This window comes from Diadema antillarum, unplaced genomic scaffold (genome assembly GCF_040938485.1).
Source record: "Diadema antillarum isolate AM-2024a unplaced genomic scaffold, OU_Dant_1.0 seq00000684_RagTag, whole genome shotgun sequence".
Taxonomy (NCBI): Eukaryota; Metazoa; Echinodermata; class Echinoidea; order Diadematoida; family Diadematidae; genus Diadema; species Diadema antillarum.
The window spans coordinates 462,501-483,745 of NW_027271589.1; the positions used below are offsets into that span (position 1 = coordinate 462,501).

The 21,245-nt window shown below is 38.0% G+C and overlaps 1 protein-coding gene across 1 annotated transcript in view; it reads left to right on the forward strand.

Moving 5' to 3' along the window:
- Window positions 1-21,245, forward strand: part of LOC139737160 (synaptic vesicle 2-related protein-like) — a 21,646-nt gene extending 401 nt beyond the window's left edge. The window contains exons 2-14 of the mRNA XM_071647838.1: window positions 4,209-4,303; window positions 5,633-5,803; window positions 6,957-7,081; window positions 11,426-11,489; window positions 12,311-12,436; window positions 13,564-13,698; window positions 14,273-14,349; window positions 15,903-15,979; window positions 16,910-17,008; window positions 17,649-17,760; window positions 19,139-19,220; window positions 19,977-20,066; window positions 21,129-21,245. Coding sequence (XP_071503939.1) covers window positions 4,209-4,303; window positions 5,633-5,803; window positions 6,957-7,081; window positions 11,426-11,489; window positions 12,311-12,436; window positions 13,564-13,698; window positions 14,273-14,349; window positions 15,903-15,979; window positions 16,910-17,008; window positions 17,649-17,760; window positions 19,139-19,220; window positions 19,977-20,066; window positions 21,129-21,245 — 1,370 coding nt within the window. The remainder of the gene's footprint in view (window positions 1-4,208; window positions 4,304-5,632; window positions 5,804-6,956; window positions 7,082-11,425; window positions 11,490-12,310; window positions 12,437-13,563; window positions 13,699-14,272; window positions 14,350-15,902; window positions 15,980-16,909; window positions 17,009-17,648; window positions 17,761-19,138; window positions 19,221-19,976; window positions 20,067-21,128) is intronic.

Sequence of the window (21,245 nt, forward strand, 5' to 3'; positions counted from 1 at the left end):
CATTATGAGTCTGTTGGAGTCATATTCCAAATCTAATTGCTTTTATAATCATCGTAAATGCAAGTGAGCGAGGTGGTATAAATGGCGAGGAAAACAATTGCATATTATGATATGTATGTATGTATGTGTATATATGTATATATACATATATATGTATACATATATGTATATAATTACAAACACACATACACACACGTATATATTTATATTACATTATAGGCCCACATCATAATACCTACATATTTATAATATGTGTGTCTTGATATTCACACACACGCATTCACAGACGCACAAACACATACACACACACATATACACCCGCACAAACACACACCTATATACAAAGATAATGACACTATGCACTTATGTACTTCAGTACACCCTAATACGTAGAGGGATAATCACTTCAAGGGGTGAAAGCACGTACGAGATTCAATAGCGACTAGAATGCCCATTCACTATTACGTATTGCCTACCACAACTGGGCGACGCCACCTGGATGGTTTCGCGTTGAACGAGCTGGAATGATACTGGTAGCCCCTCGTTGTAGGATGGTCCTCAGCTGAGTACCATGATCTTGAAATTGTGCGGTGTGGAATCCTTTACCATACACTTGTTAACCACTAGACCTGACCCTCCCCCCCCCCCAAAAAAAAAGTTAATATCTGTGAAGATGTTACACTCCTTATGTTTATATGATACCCATTCTCCCGGCCCCTACTCCCCCTCTCTCTCTTTACTTTTTTGTTCAATATATTCTTTGGAAACTTTTGCGAGCAGCTGATATGCCTCACGGATAATTTTAAACTTATGGCGCTTTGAAAACTGCATAATCATGTCATCCAAAGCATAAAGAGACATTGCTAGGTCCAAAGAAGGTTATTGTATATCAACTTTTATATGCACAAATAAGAACAAATTTTGGAAAGCATAATGACTCGCATGCTAGCATTCAAATACACCAGCATTTCCTTCAGCCATTTTGCCAGCATTGTAAATCATTATCTTTCCTTTCAATTTTCCAGTTTACTCATGGGCGTCACCAGGGGGGGGGGGGGGGGGGGGGTGCGTTGGGTGCGAACGCACCCCCCTTCAGATCCTTAAAAAAAAAAAAAATCAGTCTTCACACACACACACACACACACACAAATAAATAAATAAATCGTCGGCAAAAACAATTCGCACCCCTGGTTCTGGCAGCACTGATTTTATACATATCTATTAGTATACAGTGTTTACTATTTATCGACCGTACTGTATACATCCGTACGATACGGAGCACTTCTACACGTTTGCATGCTTGCTACTTACAAGTATGTAGGGTCTATGTACGTTACTTCTGACCAATCCATATTGCCAGCCCAAGAGCGAGCCTTAGCCTCATTAAAAAAAAAAGAAAAAAAATGGAGGGGCAAGCATATTTTAGTTTTGCCCCCCCCCCCCCCCATACTTGATGATTCCCGAAATGAGAAGATTTTCTTGCTTTTGAAAGAAAACAAAAATGTTGCCCCCATAAAAATATTGGAAGGCAAGCGCACCATTTGCCCCACCCCACATAATCATAATTCCCGCGATGAAAAGATGTTCTTGCTTTTTTGTTAGAATTCAAGAAATCTGTCCAATTATTACACCCAAAAGCAGTGGCGTATAACTACGGAGGGGGGGGGGGGGATGCGCCCCCTCCCAATCCGCTGGTAAAAAAAAAAAAAAGATTTACCGAAATAGTAGTTCAAGTGTTAGTAAACTGCTTTTGAATGAAAGGGTGATCCAGAAATAAGATATTTTTCTATGATTTCTTTTAACCATAATCAAATAGGTATATAGTGTGAAACATTGTTTAAAAAGCCCGGACCCGACAAAAGATTGTGATTCCTGGTTGGTATTCTGCATATAAGCAGGATGTGCGCAGTGTACCCAGTACATCCGAACGAAGAGTCGCTACAATGTTGCGCAATTTGATGTAGAATGTACACCTTTGTACCTTACGCTTCGTTATACAAAGCTAGATCATTGATTTTGCAGTGTTGCTTTACATACTAGTCTATATAAAAATGTCTTGCATTGCCAATAAAAAGACTTGACCTGGGCTAATTCCTAACTTTTCCATGTATATAATACACACACACAAACAAACACGCACAATTAGTTTAGGGGATGCTCTGAAGTGCAGATTTTGGACATCCTTTCCCCGCTTGGTCACTTCGACGCCACCTCGCTGGTCATACCTCCCCAGTCATGAACATAAACCCACACCCTTGACTACCAGTGGCGGATCCAGGGGGAGGGGCGCACTGCAAACGGCAGTTTTTGGACAGTAAAATGTCAAAATTTTCAAGCTCGCTCGCTCCTCTCGCTCGCATTTAGTCGTAATGCCACTCTCCTGAAGTTGCTGCCAGTAATTGCCGGCAGTTGCGCCTGGTGCGCACCCCCCCCCCCCCCTTAATTTCCAAAGCGAAAAAATATAGCTACAAACGGCAGTTTGGGGACTGTAAAATGTCAAAATTTTCAAGCTCGCTCGCTCCGTTCGCTCGCATTTTTTAAAATCTTTACGCCATTCTTCTGATGTTGCTGCCAGTAATTGCCTGCAGTTGCGCCCGGTGCGCCCCCCCCCCCTTGATTTCCAAAGTGAAAAAATGTGGCTAAGAACGGCAGTTTTTGGACTGTAAAATGTAAAATTTTCAAGCTCGCTCTCTTCGCTCGCTCGCATTTAATTGTTATGCAATTCACCTGATGTTGCTGCCAGTAATTGCCAGCGGTTCCGCCCGGTGCCCCTCTCCCCTTAATTTCCAAAGCGAAAAAATATGGCTAAGAACGACAGTTTTTGGACTGTAAAATGTAAAATGTAATCATTATGCTCTCCTGATATTGCTGCCAGTATTTGCCAGCAGTTGCGCCCGATGCGATCCCTTAAATTCTAAAACGGCAGTTCGTTTGTTTTTTACTGTAAAATGTCAAAATTTTCAAGCTCGCTCCCTCGCTAGCTCGCATTTAATTGTTACGCAATTCTCCTGATGTTGCTGCCAGTAATTGCCGACAGTTGCGCCCGGTGCGCCCCCCCCCCCCTTCATTTCCAAAGCAAAAAAAAATATGGCTACAAATGGCAGTTTTTGGACTGTAAAATGTCAAAATTTTCAAGCTCGCTCGCATTTAATTGTTATGCAATTCTCTGATGTTGCTGCCAGTAATTACCGGCAGTTGCGCCCGTTGCGCCCCCACCCCTCCTTTATTTCCAAAGCGAAAAAATATGGCTCCAAATGCAGTTTTGGGACTGTAAAATGTCAAAATTTCCAAGCTCGCTCTCTTTGCTCGCTCGCATTTAATTGTTATGCCATTCACCTGATGTTGCTGCCAGTAATTGCCGGCAGTTGCGCCACCGTTCCCCCCCCCCTTAATTTACAAAGCAAAAAAATATGGCTACAAACGGCAGTTTTGGGACTGTAAAATGTCAAAATTTTCAAGCTCGCTCGCATGTACTCGTTATGCAATTCTCATGATATCGCCGCCAGTAATTTGTCGTTTCACACCGTCATTCCATAATCCATTTATAGGGGGTACAACCCCCTCCGGCACTTCCACACCCTTGCTCGCTCCCTCGCATTCTAACCCCCCCCCCCCCCCCCCCCCAAGATGAAATCCTAGCTACGCCGGTGCCCTTTCCCCGCTTGGTTTCCCTCAAAAAACTGTTAAAGTCTAGGGATTGAGAGCTTCCTATATTCCAAATATCTGTCCAAAAAATCTCGGAAACATTTAGTGTCAAAACGCACCCCCCTTGAAAAAAAGCTGGTGACGCCCCTGTTTACTGGCTAGATAATTTTGACCTGTGGTAAAAAGACATGGTCAGTGTATTACGATAACTTTGTTAAACTGTAATTAAAATAAACAAGGCGCATTTCGGTATTTTTTCAAGCGTTGTGCATTTCGCGGCGAATTGCAGTTTCCATTATTTGTAAGCTTACATATTTTATGTTGTATAAATGTGTGTGTATTTATTATGATAATCTGACATAATTGCAGTTGTATGTTAATACCCGAAACATGTCAGAAACAATTCAAGTCAACGGAATAGTTATTTTTCATGTTTGAATGTGCAACTATACGGAAGAATAAAGATTATTTTTCAAAATGTGTGTGTGTATGTGCGTAAGTGTGTGTAGGTATGTGTGTCTTCTCCTTTCTGTGAAACCATACTTTTTTTAATGATCTTACAGACGATGAGGAAGTTTTTACCGTCGAGGAAGCGGTGGATGCCCTCGGATTTGGCTGGTTCCAGATCAGAGTTTGCTTTATTGTGGGCTTCCATGGAGTGAGTACATAATAAATGATTTGTAATGATGGTGATGATGATGGTGATGATACCACTTATTCTACCACTCTATTCCTATCGAATACTACTATACTACCACCACCACCATACTATGTTATGCTACTATACTACTGCTGTACTACTACTTTACTACTGTATTACAACCACTCATAACCGAAATATACTTTGATAATTTTGAGTAAGTACATAGGCACAGTAATGATGATGATGATGATGATGGTGATGATACCACTGATTCTACCATACTATTCCTACTATTACCAAACACCACCAGTATACTACTATTACTACTACTACTACTACTACACTACTACCACTAATACTACACATACTACTACCGCTGCTGCTGCTGCTGCTGTACTACTACTAGTTTATTACTATTACAACCACTCATAACCAGAATATAGTTTGATAATTTTGAGTAAGCACATAGGCATAATTAATGATTTGTAATGATGATAATGATGGTGGTGGTGGTGGTGATGATGATACCAATGATTCTAACATGCTATTCCTATACTACTACTTCCACCACCACTACCACCAGATACTGCTATATATTGATACAATTCTATTACAATTGTACTATACTACTATACTGCTACTACTACTACGATTAATTACTACATCGTACTACTACTACTACTACTACTACTACTACTACTACTACTACTACTATTACTATATACTACTACAACTAATACTACTGCTGCAGCTGCTGGTGCTGTACTACTACTAGTTTATTACTATTACAACCACTCAAAACCAGAATAATAATACTTTCATAATAATGTCGAGATGACACTTACAACAGCAATGATTATATAGTCACGAAAACATTGCCTATTGTGTACGATTATCGAATTATTCTCACCTTTTCTCCATCACATGATCTCATCCTCGCTCAACTTCTCCAGCATTTAGCTGATATATTTGCAGTCACGTTTTTCACATTATCTGTGGTGATCAGGCGAGGCTTTAGATCAAATAAGTTGGAATGTCGGAATCTTGTATAAAGGAGCAGATTACTGTATAAGCTGTTATTTTCGCGAATAGATATTTTCACGAATGAGGAGGTCGCATATTTTTTCTTCGCGAAATGTTGTTTTCGCAAATTGACACAAATGATATACTAGTATCCTGAATGCTGTATCATAGCATACCCATACCTAGCGCATGGCGATCCAAGCTGTGATTCGCGAAATTCGCGAAAATAACAGCTTATAGATAAAACGCTTTTCTGTAGATGATTGGTTTGAGTAATAGTATGGGCTCTATCTCTTGGTATCAATTACCTGTTTTGGGCAGATGGCCGATGCATTCGAGATCATGCTGGTCAGTGTCCTCTCGGACAAGCTGAGGTGTGAGTGGAGGTTGTCGTCATGGCAGCAAGCCTTGATGACCACGGTGATCTTCGGGGGCTACTTCCTCAGTGCGCCCGTCTGGGGTGCTCTGGCTGACAAGTTCGGCCGACGTGGTGTAAGTTTTTCCTTCACCATTTATGAATTACAACTTGTCATGATCTCCGGACGATAATGATGTATACAAGTATATCTTTGATGAAGAAACATTTGAATCGCTTGGGTTTTGTTTATTCTTCGATAGGTGGAAAATTCAAAGCGAGAAAAACAAAAAAGTAGTAGAATACCATTTTGCCCCTAAAATCCTCCCAACCCTCCCTATTAATTACGTAATAACGTGTCATCGGGAAGAATATTGGGACAGAGAACAAATTGTTTGCAATGTATGTTGGTGTTGTTTGTTTTTGTTTTTTGGTGCAATGAGTTTCGTATAATATTTTGATACACTTCAATGATTTAGGAAGGGTAACGCATGCATGCTCTTTTTACGCTGTCTTTTGATTCATATTATGTTAGATATATAAATATATATATATACAAAAATATATTTCTCGATATGCGTCCTGAACTTGTTAGTAATTGCCGTGTTGGGACTAACATTTGGCCGTATGTTTTATATCAATCTCTACTATTCTTAGAGAGAGAGAGAGAGAAATTATTTAGAGGATGTGTATAGACATAATAATACTTAATGTAAACAGTCCTCTTTCTCCTGTCTCTCTCCCTCTCCCTCTCCCTCTCTCTCCCCCTCTCTCTCTGTCTGTCTCTCTCTGTCTCTCTGTCTCTCTCTCTCTCTTTCTCTCTCTTGAGCATTTATATTTCAAAATAGGCCGGAATTATGTTAGGGAGTATTGTGCAGACTATTAAATTCATCCATTGTATATCTCTGCTATATACATCAAGGACTGTGTTCCAGTTTTTTTTTTCTTTAATTCCGGAGGTTCATTAAGCCGAAAATGAAATAACATCCGTTATATTCCGAAGGTTCGTTAATCCGAAAATGAAAAGAAGTTGCGCACTAACGAACGTTCGGAATTGCGAAACTTACTTCGTTTTCGGATTAACGTACTCTCATAATGACGGCCCTTCGAAATAACGACTGTAGGTATCACTTACAGAAGTAAGACAGTGTTAACTTACTTGACTATAGTCACACACGGGGTTTAGTCTTGGTGACTTATATGGTTTCTTGTTGTTTGTTTGTTTGTTTGTTTGCCTGTTTGTTTAGTTTTTCTTGTCATTAATAATTTTCACTCTGTCTCTTCCCCAAGACGCTAGGATTGTGTTCCTTCCTTGTGTTCTATTTTGGACTTCTGAGCTCCTTCTCTCCTACCTTCACGTGGCTTTTGATCCTTCGAGGCCTGGTCGGCACGTCACTTGGGGGCGCTTCACAAGGGTATAAAACCATCACCCTGTCATATCGTGAATTCAATACTTATAATATAATTTTACCGATGAATCATACCGCAGAGGAAAGAGATACTATTGTGGGTCTAGGACAATTATCGGTACCCCCTGGGCAATTACCCTTGGACCCTTCCCCCTGGCCCTAATCATAATCCTAATCCTGAAACTAACCCTAACCCTAACCCTAACTCTGAATATCAAACTTAGCCCTCACCCTAATCTCAGTGCTCTAAACTCACCACTTACCAGTATTTAGCCGGGAATAATTGCCCGGATACGCTGGATTGTGCATCACTCCTCTTAGACCTATCCGGATAACAATGCGATATAGTGAAGACATGGGACCTACCAGTTACTGGACAGGGTGATAGTCAACTGCAATCCAATAGATTCTTCGTCATACCCAGCTGCCATTATCACGTGTTTTAATACTCTGTTTATACACTTATCCGGACCTTGTGTTTTAAAGGAAGTGAGTGAACTATACATCGTGTCCCAGAAAAAACGAAACCGGATTTCCATGCAACTTTTTACTATCGAAATTATACATATTCTTTATAAGATATACATCAATGGAAAGATAAACTTTTCTTCTTTCATTTGATGTACAACTTAATGTTCATCGTTCATGCATGACTGAGTTAGAACAATGAGCAGTGGTGCTACCAAATTTTCATTTGAACACGCAAATTGTGACTTTAAGTGAATATTTTCAGACTTTTAACGTTATGTTTTCGAAAAACAGAGTTCATTAGCCAAATATTCATATTTTCTTCTTTCATATGAGACCTAACGCGTCAAATATGAATAACGCATGCTTGAGAAAATTTTGCATGAAAACATGCTTCATTTCTACCGATTCTATATACGGATAGTCGAAAAACAACATTCAGCTCTCCCGACTTGGCATTAGACAATGGGCTCATCTGCACCATTGAATTCACACAAAACAACCGCAGTGCTACAGTGAATGTTGTTCGGGGGTGGGGGAGGTATTTACAGAGAATGTTGTATGAGACGAAAAGCCCTTTGTTGTCATTTGTTTAGAATAAGCTATGAGACATAACTAAAATTATTGAAGACTAATAACCTGAGTATGCTGAGGCTGCACACAGTCCTCTCTACATTTCCCTCACGCGTGAATCCTTCATCACTGACAGGGTTTTGAAGTTTTGAAGGGGGAGGTGAAGTAGAAAGAGAGGGTACATCACTTTATTTATCACTGAACTTGCGCTTCTAACATTTCAAAGGTGCAAGTGCAGGGCAGAAAGTCGTCTTTTTTTAGGGGGGGGGGGGGGGGCTCGGAAGGTTTTTTTCGGTCCGTTTCTCCCACCCCACCTTCCCAAACATTCCGCTGATGAACACCCTTTGCTCTGTAGTTAGCTGCATGGTCAGGCCAGCTCATGATCATATGCTAATTTAAGACCCTATTCAGAACCGAACCGTCAGTAACAACCTCTTTTACCCCCTCCCTTCATGTTTGTGTAAATTCATTGACGCATGAAGGCCATTGTTATCTGCCAAGTTGGGCATGTCGGGAAAGCTAACTGGCTCCTTATTTACTATCTATCCATCTGGGTAAAATTGAAGCATATTTTCAAATTCAGTTTTCTCGAGCAGGCGATGATCATTTTTGACGCATGGGATATCATATGAAAGGAAAAGAATGGATATTAATAGGCTATGATTTTATTTTTTGCACAAGATTGCTGAAAAAAGTCTGAAAAACTCATTCAAAGTCGATATTTGCTCGTGCAAATGAAAATTTAATATCACTACTGTCTATTGTTCTAACTCGGTCATGCACGAATTTTGAACAATGACTTTTGCCCGTTATGTCATGGGCACGTAGGGCAGCAACAAAAGTCCGCCATTTGGCCCTGTCCATGGCTAGGCACTGTAGTGTCCCCCAGGTGTGGTTCAGGTCCCTCATCTCTCTCTCTCCACAGTTCTTCTCCATGTGTTTTTTGGGGTCTCCCCTCTTCCTCCGCCCTTCTGGAGTCCAGTGGAGTGCTGTCTTGGTAATGTTGTCCTGTTCTTTCCTGAGCACATGACCAATCCATCTCCAGCACCTTCTTTGGATGATTGTGTCTATGCATTCCAACTGGCATTTATCATAAATCTCTTCATTTCATATTGTATTTGGCCAAAATATGCGATAAATTTTCCTCAGTGATTTGTTGTTAAAAACTGACAATTTTTGAATGTCGCTCTTCGTCATCCTCCAGCATTCTGATCCATACAGGAGAGTTGTGAGAACACAGCTTTGATAAATCATTAACTTGTTTTTTTGTGCTGAACTGCTGAGATTTCCAAATGGGATTCAGCATAGAGAATGCAGCCCTTGCTTTATTCATGCGGCTTTTAATGTCTACTCCTGCACCTCCATATTGTGTTACTGTACTTCCAAGATAAGTGAATTCATTTGTTGTTGGAAGATCTTCTCCATTAGCCTGTATACTTTGAGGGTTTTGAACATTGAGTGTCATTACTCCAGCCTTCTGTTTTCCTGTGATCGATCTTCAAGCCAATTTCTTGTGCAATGTCAGTAAGGCGGTATGTCTTCTCCTGCATGTGTTGGTGAGTATGAGACACTAGAGCCAGATCGTCTGCAAAGTCTAGGTCCTCAAGTGTTGAAAGGAGTGTCCACCTAATGCCTCTTTTCTGATCTGCAGTAGTCTGCCTCATTATCCAATCAATGGCTAGGTTGAAGAGTAGTGCAGACATAACACACCCTTGTCTCACTCCAGTCTTCTCCTGGAAACTGTAGTTGCTATTTCCAACCTCGCAAGTGAAATTGCTGTAAAAGCTCTTGATGATAGCCACTACTTGTTGAGGAATGCCGTAGTTTCGTAGAATTTTCCATAAGCTGTCTCGGTATAAACTGTCAAAAGCTTTTTCGAAGTCAACAAAGTTAATGTACAGCTGCCTTTGCCATTCTGTGCATTGCTCAATTATGTTGCGCAAGACAGAAATCTGGTCAACGCACCCTCTTCCTCTTCGAAAACCTGCTTGCTCTGGTCTCAGTTGCTCATCAACAGCCCTTGTCAGCCTCTTAATGATGACTTTTGCTAGTTTTTTACTCGGAACAGACAAAAGTGTTATTCCCCGCCAGTTGCTACATTTCCGGAGTGAACCTTTCTTAGGGAGTTTAATGATGATCCCTTGTGACCAATCGTCCGGGACTTTCTTTCTTTCCCATATGTCTGAGAAGAGTGGATGCAGTATGTCATCAGCAGCCAATTCTGGGTCAGTTATCTAATCCTGATGCCTTTCCATTCTTTAAGGACTTGATTGCCTGAATGATCTCAGCCCGAGTTGGTGGATTTATGTCGATACTACAAACTGCTTCTTGTATATCAGCTTCAGTAACTGGGGTTGGCCTGTTGAGGACTTCTTCAAAGTGTTCGGCCCATCTGACATCCTGCTCTGCTTCAGCAGTAAGAAGCTTTCCATCCTAATTGTCCTCTATCGGTAATTCTGAGGATTTACTGTACTTGCCGCTAATCATTGTGGTCAGCTTATATACTTTCCCTTGTTCACCAGCCTTTGCAGCCTCTTCTGCCTAACTAGCTAAATTGTCAGTAAAGGCTCGTTTATCAGCCCTTGACTTTCTTTTCACTAGTCTGTTCATTTCCCTGTATCTAACTCTAGATCTTTCTTTTAACCTGTCTGATTTTGCATCCATGCATTGTCTTTTCACTTCTCTACGTTTCTCTATAGTTTGCCATGTGCCTTCTGTCATCTTTGAACAATGAGTTTTGCATCAATGAAAGAAGAGAAGTGTATCTTTAAATCAATGTACAACTCATAAAGCAAATATGTAATTATGATCGCAAAGAACTGCAATGAAACTCGGTTTCGTTTTTTTCTGGGACACGCTGTATACATAATAATATTTCACACACAGGAAATTTGCGGCTGTGCGTGATGAGCAATGGGGGTGGGGGGAGAGAGACAGGTCAGACGATATGGGTTTGAAATAGGCCAGTAATACCCGATTGACAATGAAAGCTGTTGCTTGCACCTGTTGCATGCGTTTCACAATAATCTATTCACGTTTCTAATCGTATCTATGGAATAAAAATATCCCTATTTATTGTGTATCATAACTACAACATGTAGCTATCTCCGTCTCTCTCTCTTTCTCTCTGTATTACATGCACATTTGTTTATCCATTTATTTACATATCTATCTATTCACATGTATCAGTCTCCTTACACATAGTTCATAAGAACTATACATGTTTACATTTTCTTGTTTACCAGTGGCATTGTTTATCCTGTTGTATTACTTATTCAAACTTGATAATTTCTCTGTCTTTCCCCGCAGGTTTACTATTTTAGCTGAATTGTTGCCTTCCAAAACAAGAGGTCTTTGTCTTGTATTTCTTACAGTGAGTAATAAACACTGTTCTATACACTTATCAAGATTGTACATGTACTAATTTAGGGGTATATCCTATTCGAGATTGTCTATAAAAAAGCTGTTTAAAGATTGAGAAGAATGGTGATATTTGCCAGCTTTAATTTTGCTTTCTTGACAATCAATGATTGAGTGCTTAGTCCTCACACATGATCTCGTTTTATAACTGTAATAGTATTTTCTTTGTATCATACATGTGGCGTGATTAAAGTCGCAAGAATGTGTTCGCGAACAGGCTTGGTGTCGCAATTGCTGTATTACTCACTTTCCCCTATTGCACCATAGTGTAACTTATTATAATGTGTAACTAATTGTAATGTGTTATGACCAATATCATATTTTCACAGTTAAAACAAGTTCAATTAAAACATTCTGAACGTTTGTTTGTTTGTTTGTTTGTTTCTGATTCTCCAAACTTGAAAAGGTAATATTTCATTTGTTCAATATTTGTCTCTTAACGTTGAATAAACATTTAGTAGAGAATGTCCCTGTATACATATTGAGAAATATAAAATAACCCAGGAGACAAAGTATATCTAAAAAGTTTGTTACAATGTTTATGTGGCATTGTAAAAAGAAAGTGAAAATTACAAGACTGTGAAAATTAATGTGTTCAGTGATTGTGACTAAGCAGGTATTGTCGAACCTTATTTATATCGGAAAGGCAAGTTACTGAATCAAACACTTACTATAACAGATATAGTTAAGAGAAATTGTTCAAACATTTCAACTATATAGGAGTGTACGAGAGACCGGACAATCGATACACATCAATATTTCTTTTTCCACCAGGTGTTCTGGATCGTTGGAATCTGCCTCCAGGTGATTCTTACTCTCATCATTATGCCAACGCTGGGGTGGCGCTATCTCATGTTCTTCTCCTCGTTCCCTCTCCTCATATTTCTCCTGCTCATGAAGGTATGGATGCCCACCTTGATGCCATATGTTCAAATCACTTTCGTACTTAAGTGGGTATCTCGTTTGCTTGGATTGTACTGATAGGTGGCGACCTGGTGGGGACAGCATCAACAGAGTCTAGCTGGTCGCGGGGTCGTCTCTACGACGTCTCCTGGGGACTATAGAATCGGACATGATCGATTTTTGCCGGAGATTTAATTTTACCCAGTCTCCAGCTGATCTCAGAGGCGCCTCAGCGAAGTCACCGCGACCCTGCGGAGACCCATGACGACCTACCGGCGACGTTGTGGGGACGTCACGTCGACGTCCCCCCGACTTATATATTAATACCCTGTTTTGAGACGTCTCGGACGTCGCCCAGGGTCGCCTTCTTTGTGAGAGCACAAACCATTAGTCTTGCGAGTTGCACGAGTCGCGGCGACTGATCAGTAGCGACGCGTCGCGTGATATCCTCCAGTATTGAAGTCCGTACCATTCTTAAGTTGGCTTTATCAACAAACTTGACTACGGAAAACCAGATGAACAAAGTTGAAGAGGATTCATCAAATTCGAACCTAAGATAAAATAACCCCACGAAGTTACAGAACTATTAAGTTATCAGATATAACTTTACGAAACGATATAGCATTCGTTCCATCGTACTATACACATTCAAATCTGAATACAATGTTATCACCGCACGTACCTTCTTATAGCTTGTCTTACAGCTGTCTAAGCTAAGATCTATAAACATGGTCTTTTGTTTGTAACGCTCTACAGAGTGATGCTACAAGTTTACCTTGCCTCCATGATACCTCTTGTTTGAAGAGATTGCTTTCTTGTTAACACCATTTCCACATCCCTATGATGCTCTGCAAATTTTGGATAGTGTTGTGTTCTTCAGTGCAGTTCGGTATTTAGTAAGTACCTATTTGCCTCTGAGTCTGGCCGTCCCAGTTATCGGGGAAAGATAAAAACTGGTATGATGGTGAAGATTATGATAAATGAGCTATGTTTTTCCCTAGATAAATGATTTAATCATCAGAAATGTGTTGTTTTGCTCATAAAATTTAGCACTGAGTTTAAGTTGACAAACTTTTGATATGTTTGATTGTTGTCTGCTTATTGTGTTGTTGTTTCGTTTTTAGTATCTACCTGAGAGTGTCCTTTATCAGCAGACCATGGGTGACTTTGACGGTGCCATGGCAACACTCCGCCTGATTTCCTCACTGAACAAGAGACCACTGCCCCGGGGTCATCTATGCAGAAATGTCAGAGAATGGGTGGGGCATATTATACCAATGACATTCTAATGCTTGAGGGTATTGGATGGTACCATTGGAATTATACTACATAGCAAAGATCTAGGTGGAACAAGTTGAAGAAGGATTTAACCCATGCATGCACCATGTAATATTTTGATTGACAGCCATATATTATATTATACCATATTTATATATTCCTTGACTTATTTATAGTAATAGAAAATCATCATCCTTCATCCATTGGTATATTGGTTTAATTATGCTATTTAAAAGGGAAATATAATACATGTATTTTGCGTGAATGCAGCAATATTAGTAGAACACATCACTGAAAGTTTGAAGAAAATCGAAATATTGAAGGCCTATTTGGGTGTTATTTTATGTCATTTTGGTCCATTAAACATGTCCACATAATGTTCCTTTCAAATTAAATCATCATGATGAAGATTGTATCAGAAAGTGTGTTCGATCTTCTTCTCTACCTAGTCATCAAAAAAGAATAGATAAATCGTTTCTTGCATGTAATAATGAGTTTTGCATTCATAGTTTTGTTTTGTTGTTTCTTTGTTGTTGTTGTGGGCTTTTTTTTTAGAAACCCAAAGGATCATTACCAGAACTCTTCAAAACGAGAACCATGGCAATAACGTCTTCCCTTCTATTGATAAATTGGTGAGCCCTATCAAAGTTGCGATGAATTAATGTCTGTGGGTGTTGCGCTCAATTTGTCTTTCGGGTGCACGTCACGAGTTCGACACCCACAACTCATATACAGCCCACGAGTCATACAGCCTGCGAGTTTAACACTAAGTAAACAAGGCCCACGAGACCGACACATTATGCCTCTTGTTGTAATGTCGAACTCCTGGGCTATTTTTACCTTATAGTGTCGAACACATGGGCCTTATTTGCCTGGTATCGAACTCATGGGCTGTATGATTCATGAACCTTTTTTTTTAAATGTCGAACTCGTGGGCTGATTGACTCGTGGGTGTCGGTCTCGTGGGATGACCCCTATGTGCCAGCATGATTATATAGTTTCCGTCATATCCGGACGCGCTACACTATACCACAATCTGCATCTCATCTACAATTGTACTTGCAGGCTGAAAGAAAAAATAGTGCTACAGTTTTGGACTTTAATGTTAATCTGCTACCACGTCATCTTCCAAAGACGGAACACTAATTGTCGTTGTGGAGTACACGTCAGATTTCTTGCTTTCGGATATCGACAGTAAGAGACGATGATTGTGTATGTTGATATATATTGTGTCTGCATCAGAGATCAAAAGTTACAATATCATTGTTTACACTGGACGATCTTCGTACCCAAAAGTGTCAAATGTATCTGATAGCTTAATTCTTAACCTGCTCTACTGAGCACTCTTTAAAGGGACCTTATCGTACTGGTTGAGTTGAGGATTCAGGTTTATAACATTATTTTGTGTGTGTGTGTGTGTGTGTGTGTTTGTGTGTGTGCGCGTGTGTGTGTGTGTGAGATAATGAGAAACCTCTTGTGAAATATGAAAGAGCATGTAATTTCAAAAAGGATTCAATGTTTGTTTGATGAAAATTGGCCTTGAAATGGCTGAGATATCCAAAAAAAAAAAGCGATCCTAATCAAATTGACAGGCCACGACTTTCATTTAGGATCTCTTTCTTTTTCCTTGCTTTTAGATATCTCGATCATTTCAAAACCGGTTTTCATCAAATAAACTTGTGATTCCCCTCAGAATTGTATGCTCTGTAACATTAACCCATAAAGTGGTTTCTAGATATCTGGCAAAAAGTTACGGGCAACCTGAATCCTCACCTCGACCAGTACTGTACAGTCCCTTGAACAAAGGTCAACTTTATGCTCAGGGAGGATGCAGTTCGTTGTGTTGGAAAAATTCAAAGTTAATAAGCAGTTTATATATATTAGGTGTATAGAAAAAACCTAATTATGAAGTGTCACCAAGAAGATACTTTCATTCGTTTACAGTGATGATTAAGTCTTGACTGTATAATCAATGCTACAGTACTGCTTATAGTGATCGACAATTAAAACAATATTTTGACTGTTTTATATTATAGAAGAATAAATCATTTTATATCATTCAATTCAATCCATTTCAATTCAAATTATTACAAAACAATGTTTAAGATCATTCCTCTGTCATATCAATTTGGCCGTTTTAAATGCCAGATATGTTATTTATTTTCTTATTCATGCAATCTTTCAGGTTTTGTAATGCTTTTCTGTATTACGGAATGGTGCTGCTTGCCACGGAAATCTTCTCATCTGGCAATACATGTGCCTGTGAGTATACGATGCATATTATAATTATATACTGCTTGACATTTTTGAATATTTACAGTATGTCTCTGTCTTGTGTAAAACTAAATTGAATGGTTACACTATACAATGCGCACCCGTTATAACGAACACGAAATTCTCGTTACAACGAAGTAAAAATCCAAGTCCCAAGATAACTGTCTAAATAGATAAATTCTCTTTACATTACATTTTGTTCGGCTTTAAAGAAAACTACCGATCCCGATGACTTCGCTATAACGAGAGTTGCCGCTAATACAGTGTAGTAGTCGTTCTGATGATCCTCATTATGATGCTAGTTATTATCAGCATTAATACATGTTGTAAATGGTTTTCTGATACAATATGTATGATATACTATGAACAGATCCTTCATGCAGTTTCTGCAAGTTAGCATTCTTGTATCAATTTGTATTTGCCATTCAATAATGTTCCTGCATAATGCCCCTTAATACAAAAAGCCAAAACGTATGATAGTGGGAATAGTGACAAGAATGATTATTATCATAATTATCATTATCGTAACCACAATATAGTGGTCACTAGCATTGTCATGATCATTATGAATAATCATCACTATCACTTTTATGATCTTTATCGATATTGTTATTACTGTAATCACTTATTTTATTTTGTTGTTGTTGTTGTTGTTTTTGTTCTTATGATAGTAACTGTGTATAAAGTTATAAATATCATTGGAAAAAAAAAGAATGTTTCCACAAATGCACGAAGGATGGTGGCAAATATCATACTACAAAGAGATCTAGGGGGAAAACAAGGAAATGCAAAATAACACATCAATCTTTTAACTCCATCTTTAGTTAACTCACATCAATTATAATCAGTGGCGCTTACCTTTGCTCCGAGCAATGCATAATTTCTGTTTCTAATAGAAATAACTTGTTTCATTTTCAGCTGAGCCCGCACCGGAAATGGAATGTTTTGCAGCTTGTAAATCGCTAGATGTTTCTGGCTATGTTCATGTGCTAGAGACGTCCTTTGCAGAATTTCCAGGTAAGAAGATTCGCAATGTTTTGCATGAGAATGTTTCTGAAATGTGCATTATTGTATGAAATCCTTCGAGTCTATGATGTCTCCACGGAACACTATTTGTCAAGATCACATCTATGCAAATTAGATGAGATGGTGATGTCCTCATCTCGTATATTGCGTATAATAGTTGTAACAACTACTGAGCATTAGTGTGGGTTGCTGTTTTTAGGAAGAGATGGTAGTTGCGTTAAAACTCAAAGACGAGTTCTTAATCTTCAACATCATGGACTTATCTGAGCTTCCCTTTTGTTTGATTGACTTTGACCCTTTTATCTTAAAATTTCATTTCAACATGGGCGAGAGTTTTCTGGAGCACTATATTAAGTTTAGACTTATAAGGTCCAGTATTCAAATTCTACCCGATGCAGTCTATCTTTTACAAGACATTTTTTTTTCCTACAATGTTCCCCTCGAACAAGGTGTACAAATGCCTACCTGGAAACACTTGGTGGTAACAATGGAATAGTGCTCTTGTAGAATAGTGGCAACACTGAATATGCTATCCTATATGTAGAAGATTATCATATTATTGTCAAAATATGAATCATTCCCACAGTTTTCCTTGAATGTATTTTGTTTTTTGTTCGTTCTTATCTCCCAGGAGTGCTGATTACTTTCGTCATCATCGAAGTGTTAGGGAGGAGGAAAACTATGGCTATTCAAATGTGGGCCGCTGGCCTCTTCACATTCCTCTTACTTATATGCACAACCAGGTAAATTTGTGTGTCCAATTGCATGTATGTATTTTTGCTTGATGTGTGTTTGTGATGTGGTCATCATATCGTCATGAATATGTATATTCGAATAGGGGTTCGTTTCATTAAACTTATGAGAGACTTCATGAAATGGATTTAACTTCACTTTGAAAGTGTCTCATATAGCCACATGACTAATCTCAAAGTAACCTGTTATGTTAAGACTTTTCTGTAATGAATTTATGAAACAAACCTCATCCAGGTATATTAAACGCATGAGCTTTAATTGCTTTCTTTAACACTCTAGAGATATTATCAAAATAAAAGTACCACAATGGACCAAAAAATTCATGGAATTTCAGGCGCTTATTAATGTCCATATTGCTTCAGATCTATAACTCTACAATAATCTCTAAATCAATGAATTCTTATGTCGAGTTGCTTTTATTTACAACTAATCGCCAATCCACCCTGTGGACTATACATCAAAGTAAATAAGCAGTTATTACTTAATGTTTTAAATAGAAATTGTAATATATATGATGCATTTTGTGGCTACCCTACTCGATTACACAGTTTAAATATTTACTAAATGATTTATAAAAAAGAACAAGCCATATGCTTTTCCAGAGGCCGCTATCAAACTCAAGCTTCAGCTTACGATGACGGACTCCTGTATTTTGTTTGTATTAATTAGATTGAATAATCAATGATTTTCCAATCGTTTTTGTATGATTATAATTCACTCATACAATATGTAATTATTGGTTCATTATATATGACTATATTTATCTTTATTTTATCTTAGATATAATGTGATTAATATTGGAAAATGTTTTGTTATGTTGTATATACTTTGTGAAAAATGCAGAAATACATCAAATCAAATCAAATAGCCCTGATAAAAATTCATTGGCATACATTGGGCTACTTGGGTTTTAATCGAATCAACGATCTCCTGATACTTTTAATCGTAGCTACTTCAAAGACACTGTGCTTATTTAGGTCGATGTAGAGCAACTTGTTTGTTGCTTTTTGTTAATTAGTTGTAATTAAACAGCTCAAATCAAGCATTTCTGAATTTGAATAGATATGTTCTTATACGCGCTGCTATAAAAGATAAAAGTGCTATTAAGAAAAAAGAAACACCCCCTAAAAAAACAACGAAACAACAACGAACAAAGAAAACAAAATTGACAAAGTGGGAGTAGATAAACTATTTTCTATATATTACATCTACTATGCCATATCGTTGTAAAGCAAGCTAAAACTTAAACTATTATCATTAGCCAGTGAAAAGAGTATATGTCCATTTCTTTGTTTATGTTTTCTTCTATATTTTTATTTCTATGTTATTAATTTGTTTTCTTTTTCTATTGCGACACTTTCTTTATAGCGGGGTTCAGACATTCTTCATATTTGTGGTGCGAGGTATGATTTCAGGGGCTTTCCAAGCTTTGTATGTTTATACACCGGAGGTGAGCAAATATACAAATACATATTGTACTTACTTTTATATTCTAATATAATCTCTCTATTTTCTTTGTGTAATCGAAGAACATGTAGCATTAATTATGAAATAAAGGGTCAGTATGCTCTTCATATCCATGGAAGGAGATCGCATGCACGCACTAATTTCTTTTGTAACAGAAGTACGAATTCTAGACAATTATGAATTCTATAAAGCACTTGATTTCTTTCTCTGCCGAGGGGATTCCTAAATTACACCCATAACTTGATTTTCGGGGGGAAATCTTTATTGGTTAAAGTTTCCGCCTTTTGAAACGATGTGAAAATTGCGCCTTTTCTCGTTAAATTAAATTCAAAGACGGAAATACAGGACAGACCGATTTGTGGTACAAGCAACTGGAGAAGTTCTGAATAGATGATGTATAATCATCTATTTTAAGCTGACATTTAATTGTGATCCTCGTAAGGTCGTAACTAGTTGGTCAGAGACGTTTGAAAGTTGACAATAACACACTTTCCTCATTTAGTAGCAAATCTCAATTAATATTTTACTGTTTTACCTGTTTGATTTTCATCTTTTGTGTTTAATGTTTTTTTTTATTAAGTCAGAGATTTCAGTGGATAACCCCCTTGAAAACAATTGACTATGAAAAGATGATAAAAATTACCTTTTTGTCACTTGTGTGATGATGTAATGAATCGATTCGGGGATTGAGAGGGTTAATTGACCCCATCGCTGTTTTTACCGTTAATGACACCGGCAGGTCTATCCAACTCACGTGAGGTCTTTGAGTCTCGGAGTGTGCGTTGCAGCGTCACGCCTTGGTGCCATCGTCACACCGTTTGTCGCCCAGGTTGGTTACTGGCTTATTTGAAAGAGATATTGCAGATTTTAGACGGCTGATTCTAGTGGTCATGATGATTATAATAGTGTCTGATAATATAAATTCTTACACTATCTGTTCAAGTATAATTGATGATTGTATATATGTCATGTCATGATCGATTGTATATGTTATGTCAAGCGTATAGAGAATTTTGTTAATTATTATGCGCTTTATAAATGTGAATTATCATTATTATTGTCATTATTATTATCATCATTATCATTATTGTTATTATTATTATTATTATCATTATTATTATCATTGTTTAAAACTACAAGATGCAACAGCACGCATTTCTTTGTCAAGCAAACGCAGACACATTATATCCCTATCTGAAATGAAGAGTCCTCATTGGTTGCCCGTAAAGGAACGTATAAGTTTTAATATACAACGTGTACTTGTTCTACTTTACTACAATGTACACTTCTATGTCAGTAAAGGGAACAGCTCCTGATTACAATGCATGTTTGTTTCATAATTACCAACCCACACAAATTCTTCGATCCTCAAACTCTGGTCTCTTACACTATATGTCGAATAGTTTCAACAACTTTTGTCATTGGCTGTCATCTTAGAACAAAGACCAGACAAACAAAGCCCCCCTCCCCCCCCCCCCCCAGAAAAAAATAATAGTAATGATAATACTAATACTAATGATAATAATAATAATAATAATAATAATAATAATAACAATAATGATAATAATGATAATAATCATCATCATCATAAGCATAGTAATAATAATAATGATAATAATTATCATAATAACGATATTATTATTATTATTATTATTATCATCATTATTATTATTATCATTATTATTATTATTATCATTATTATCATCATCATCATTATTGTTATTACCATTATTACTATTATTACCGCTTATCCGGAAAAAAAAGAAGAAACTATTCTCATATTCTCATGGTCTCATATACTTTTTATGCTGTGATATGCACAATATGTCAGAATACATGCGTCCCTCTTCTTGGGCTTTAGACCTTATTAATTTTCTCTATGTTTGTGTAGGTGCTGATGAAGAATTCTTCAACGGTGGCAATATGTGTCTATGCTGGCTTCGCGCTGCTCTCTGGGGTTGTGTCAGTGATTCTACCTCTGGAAACGACAGGAAAAATACTTCATTAG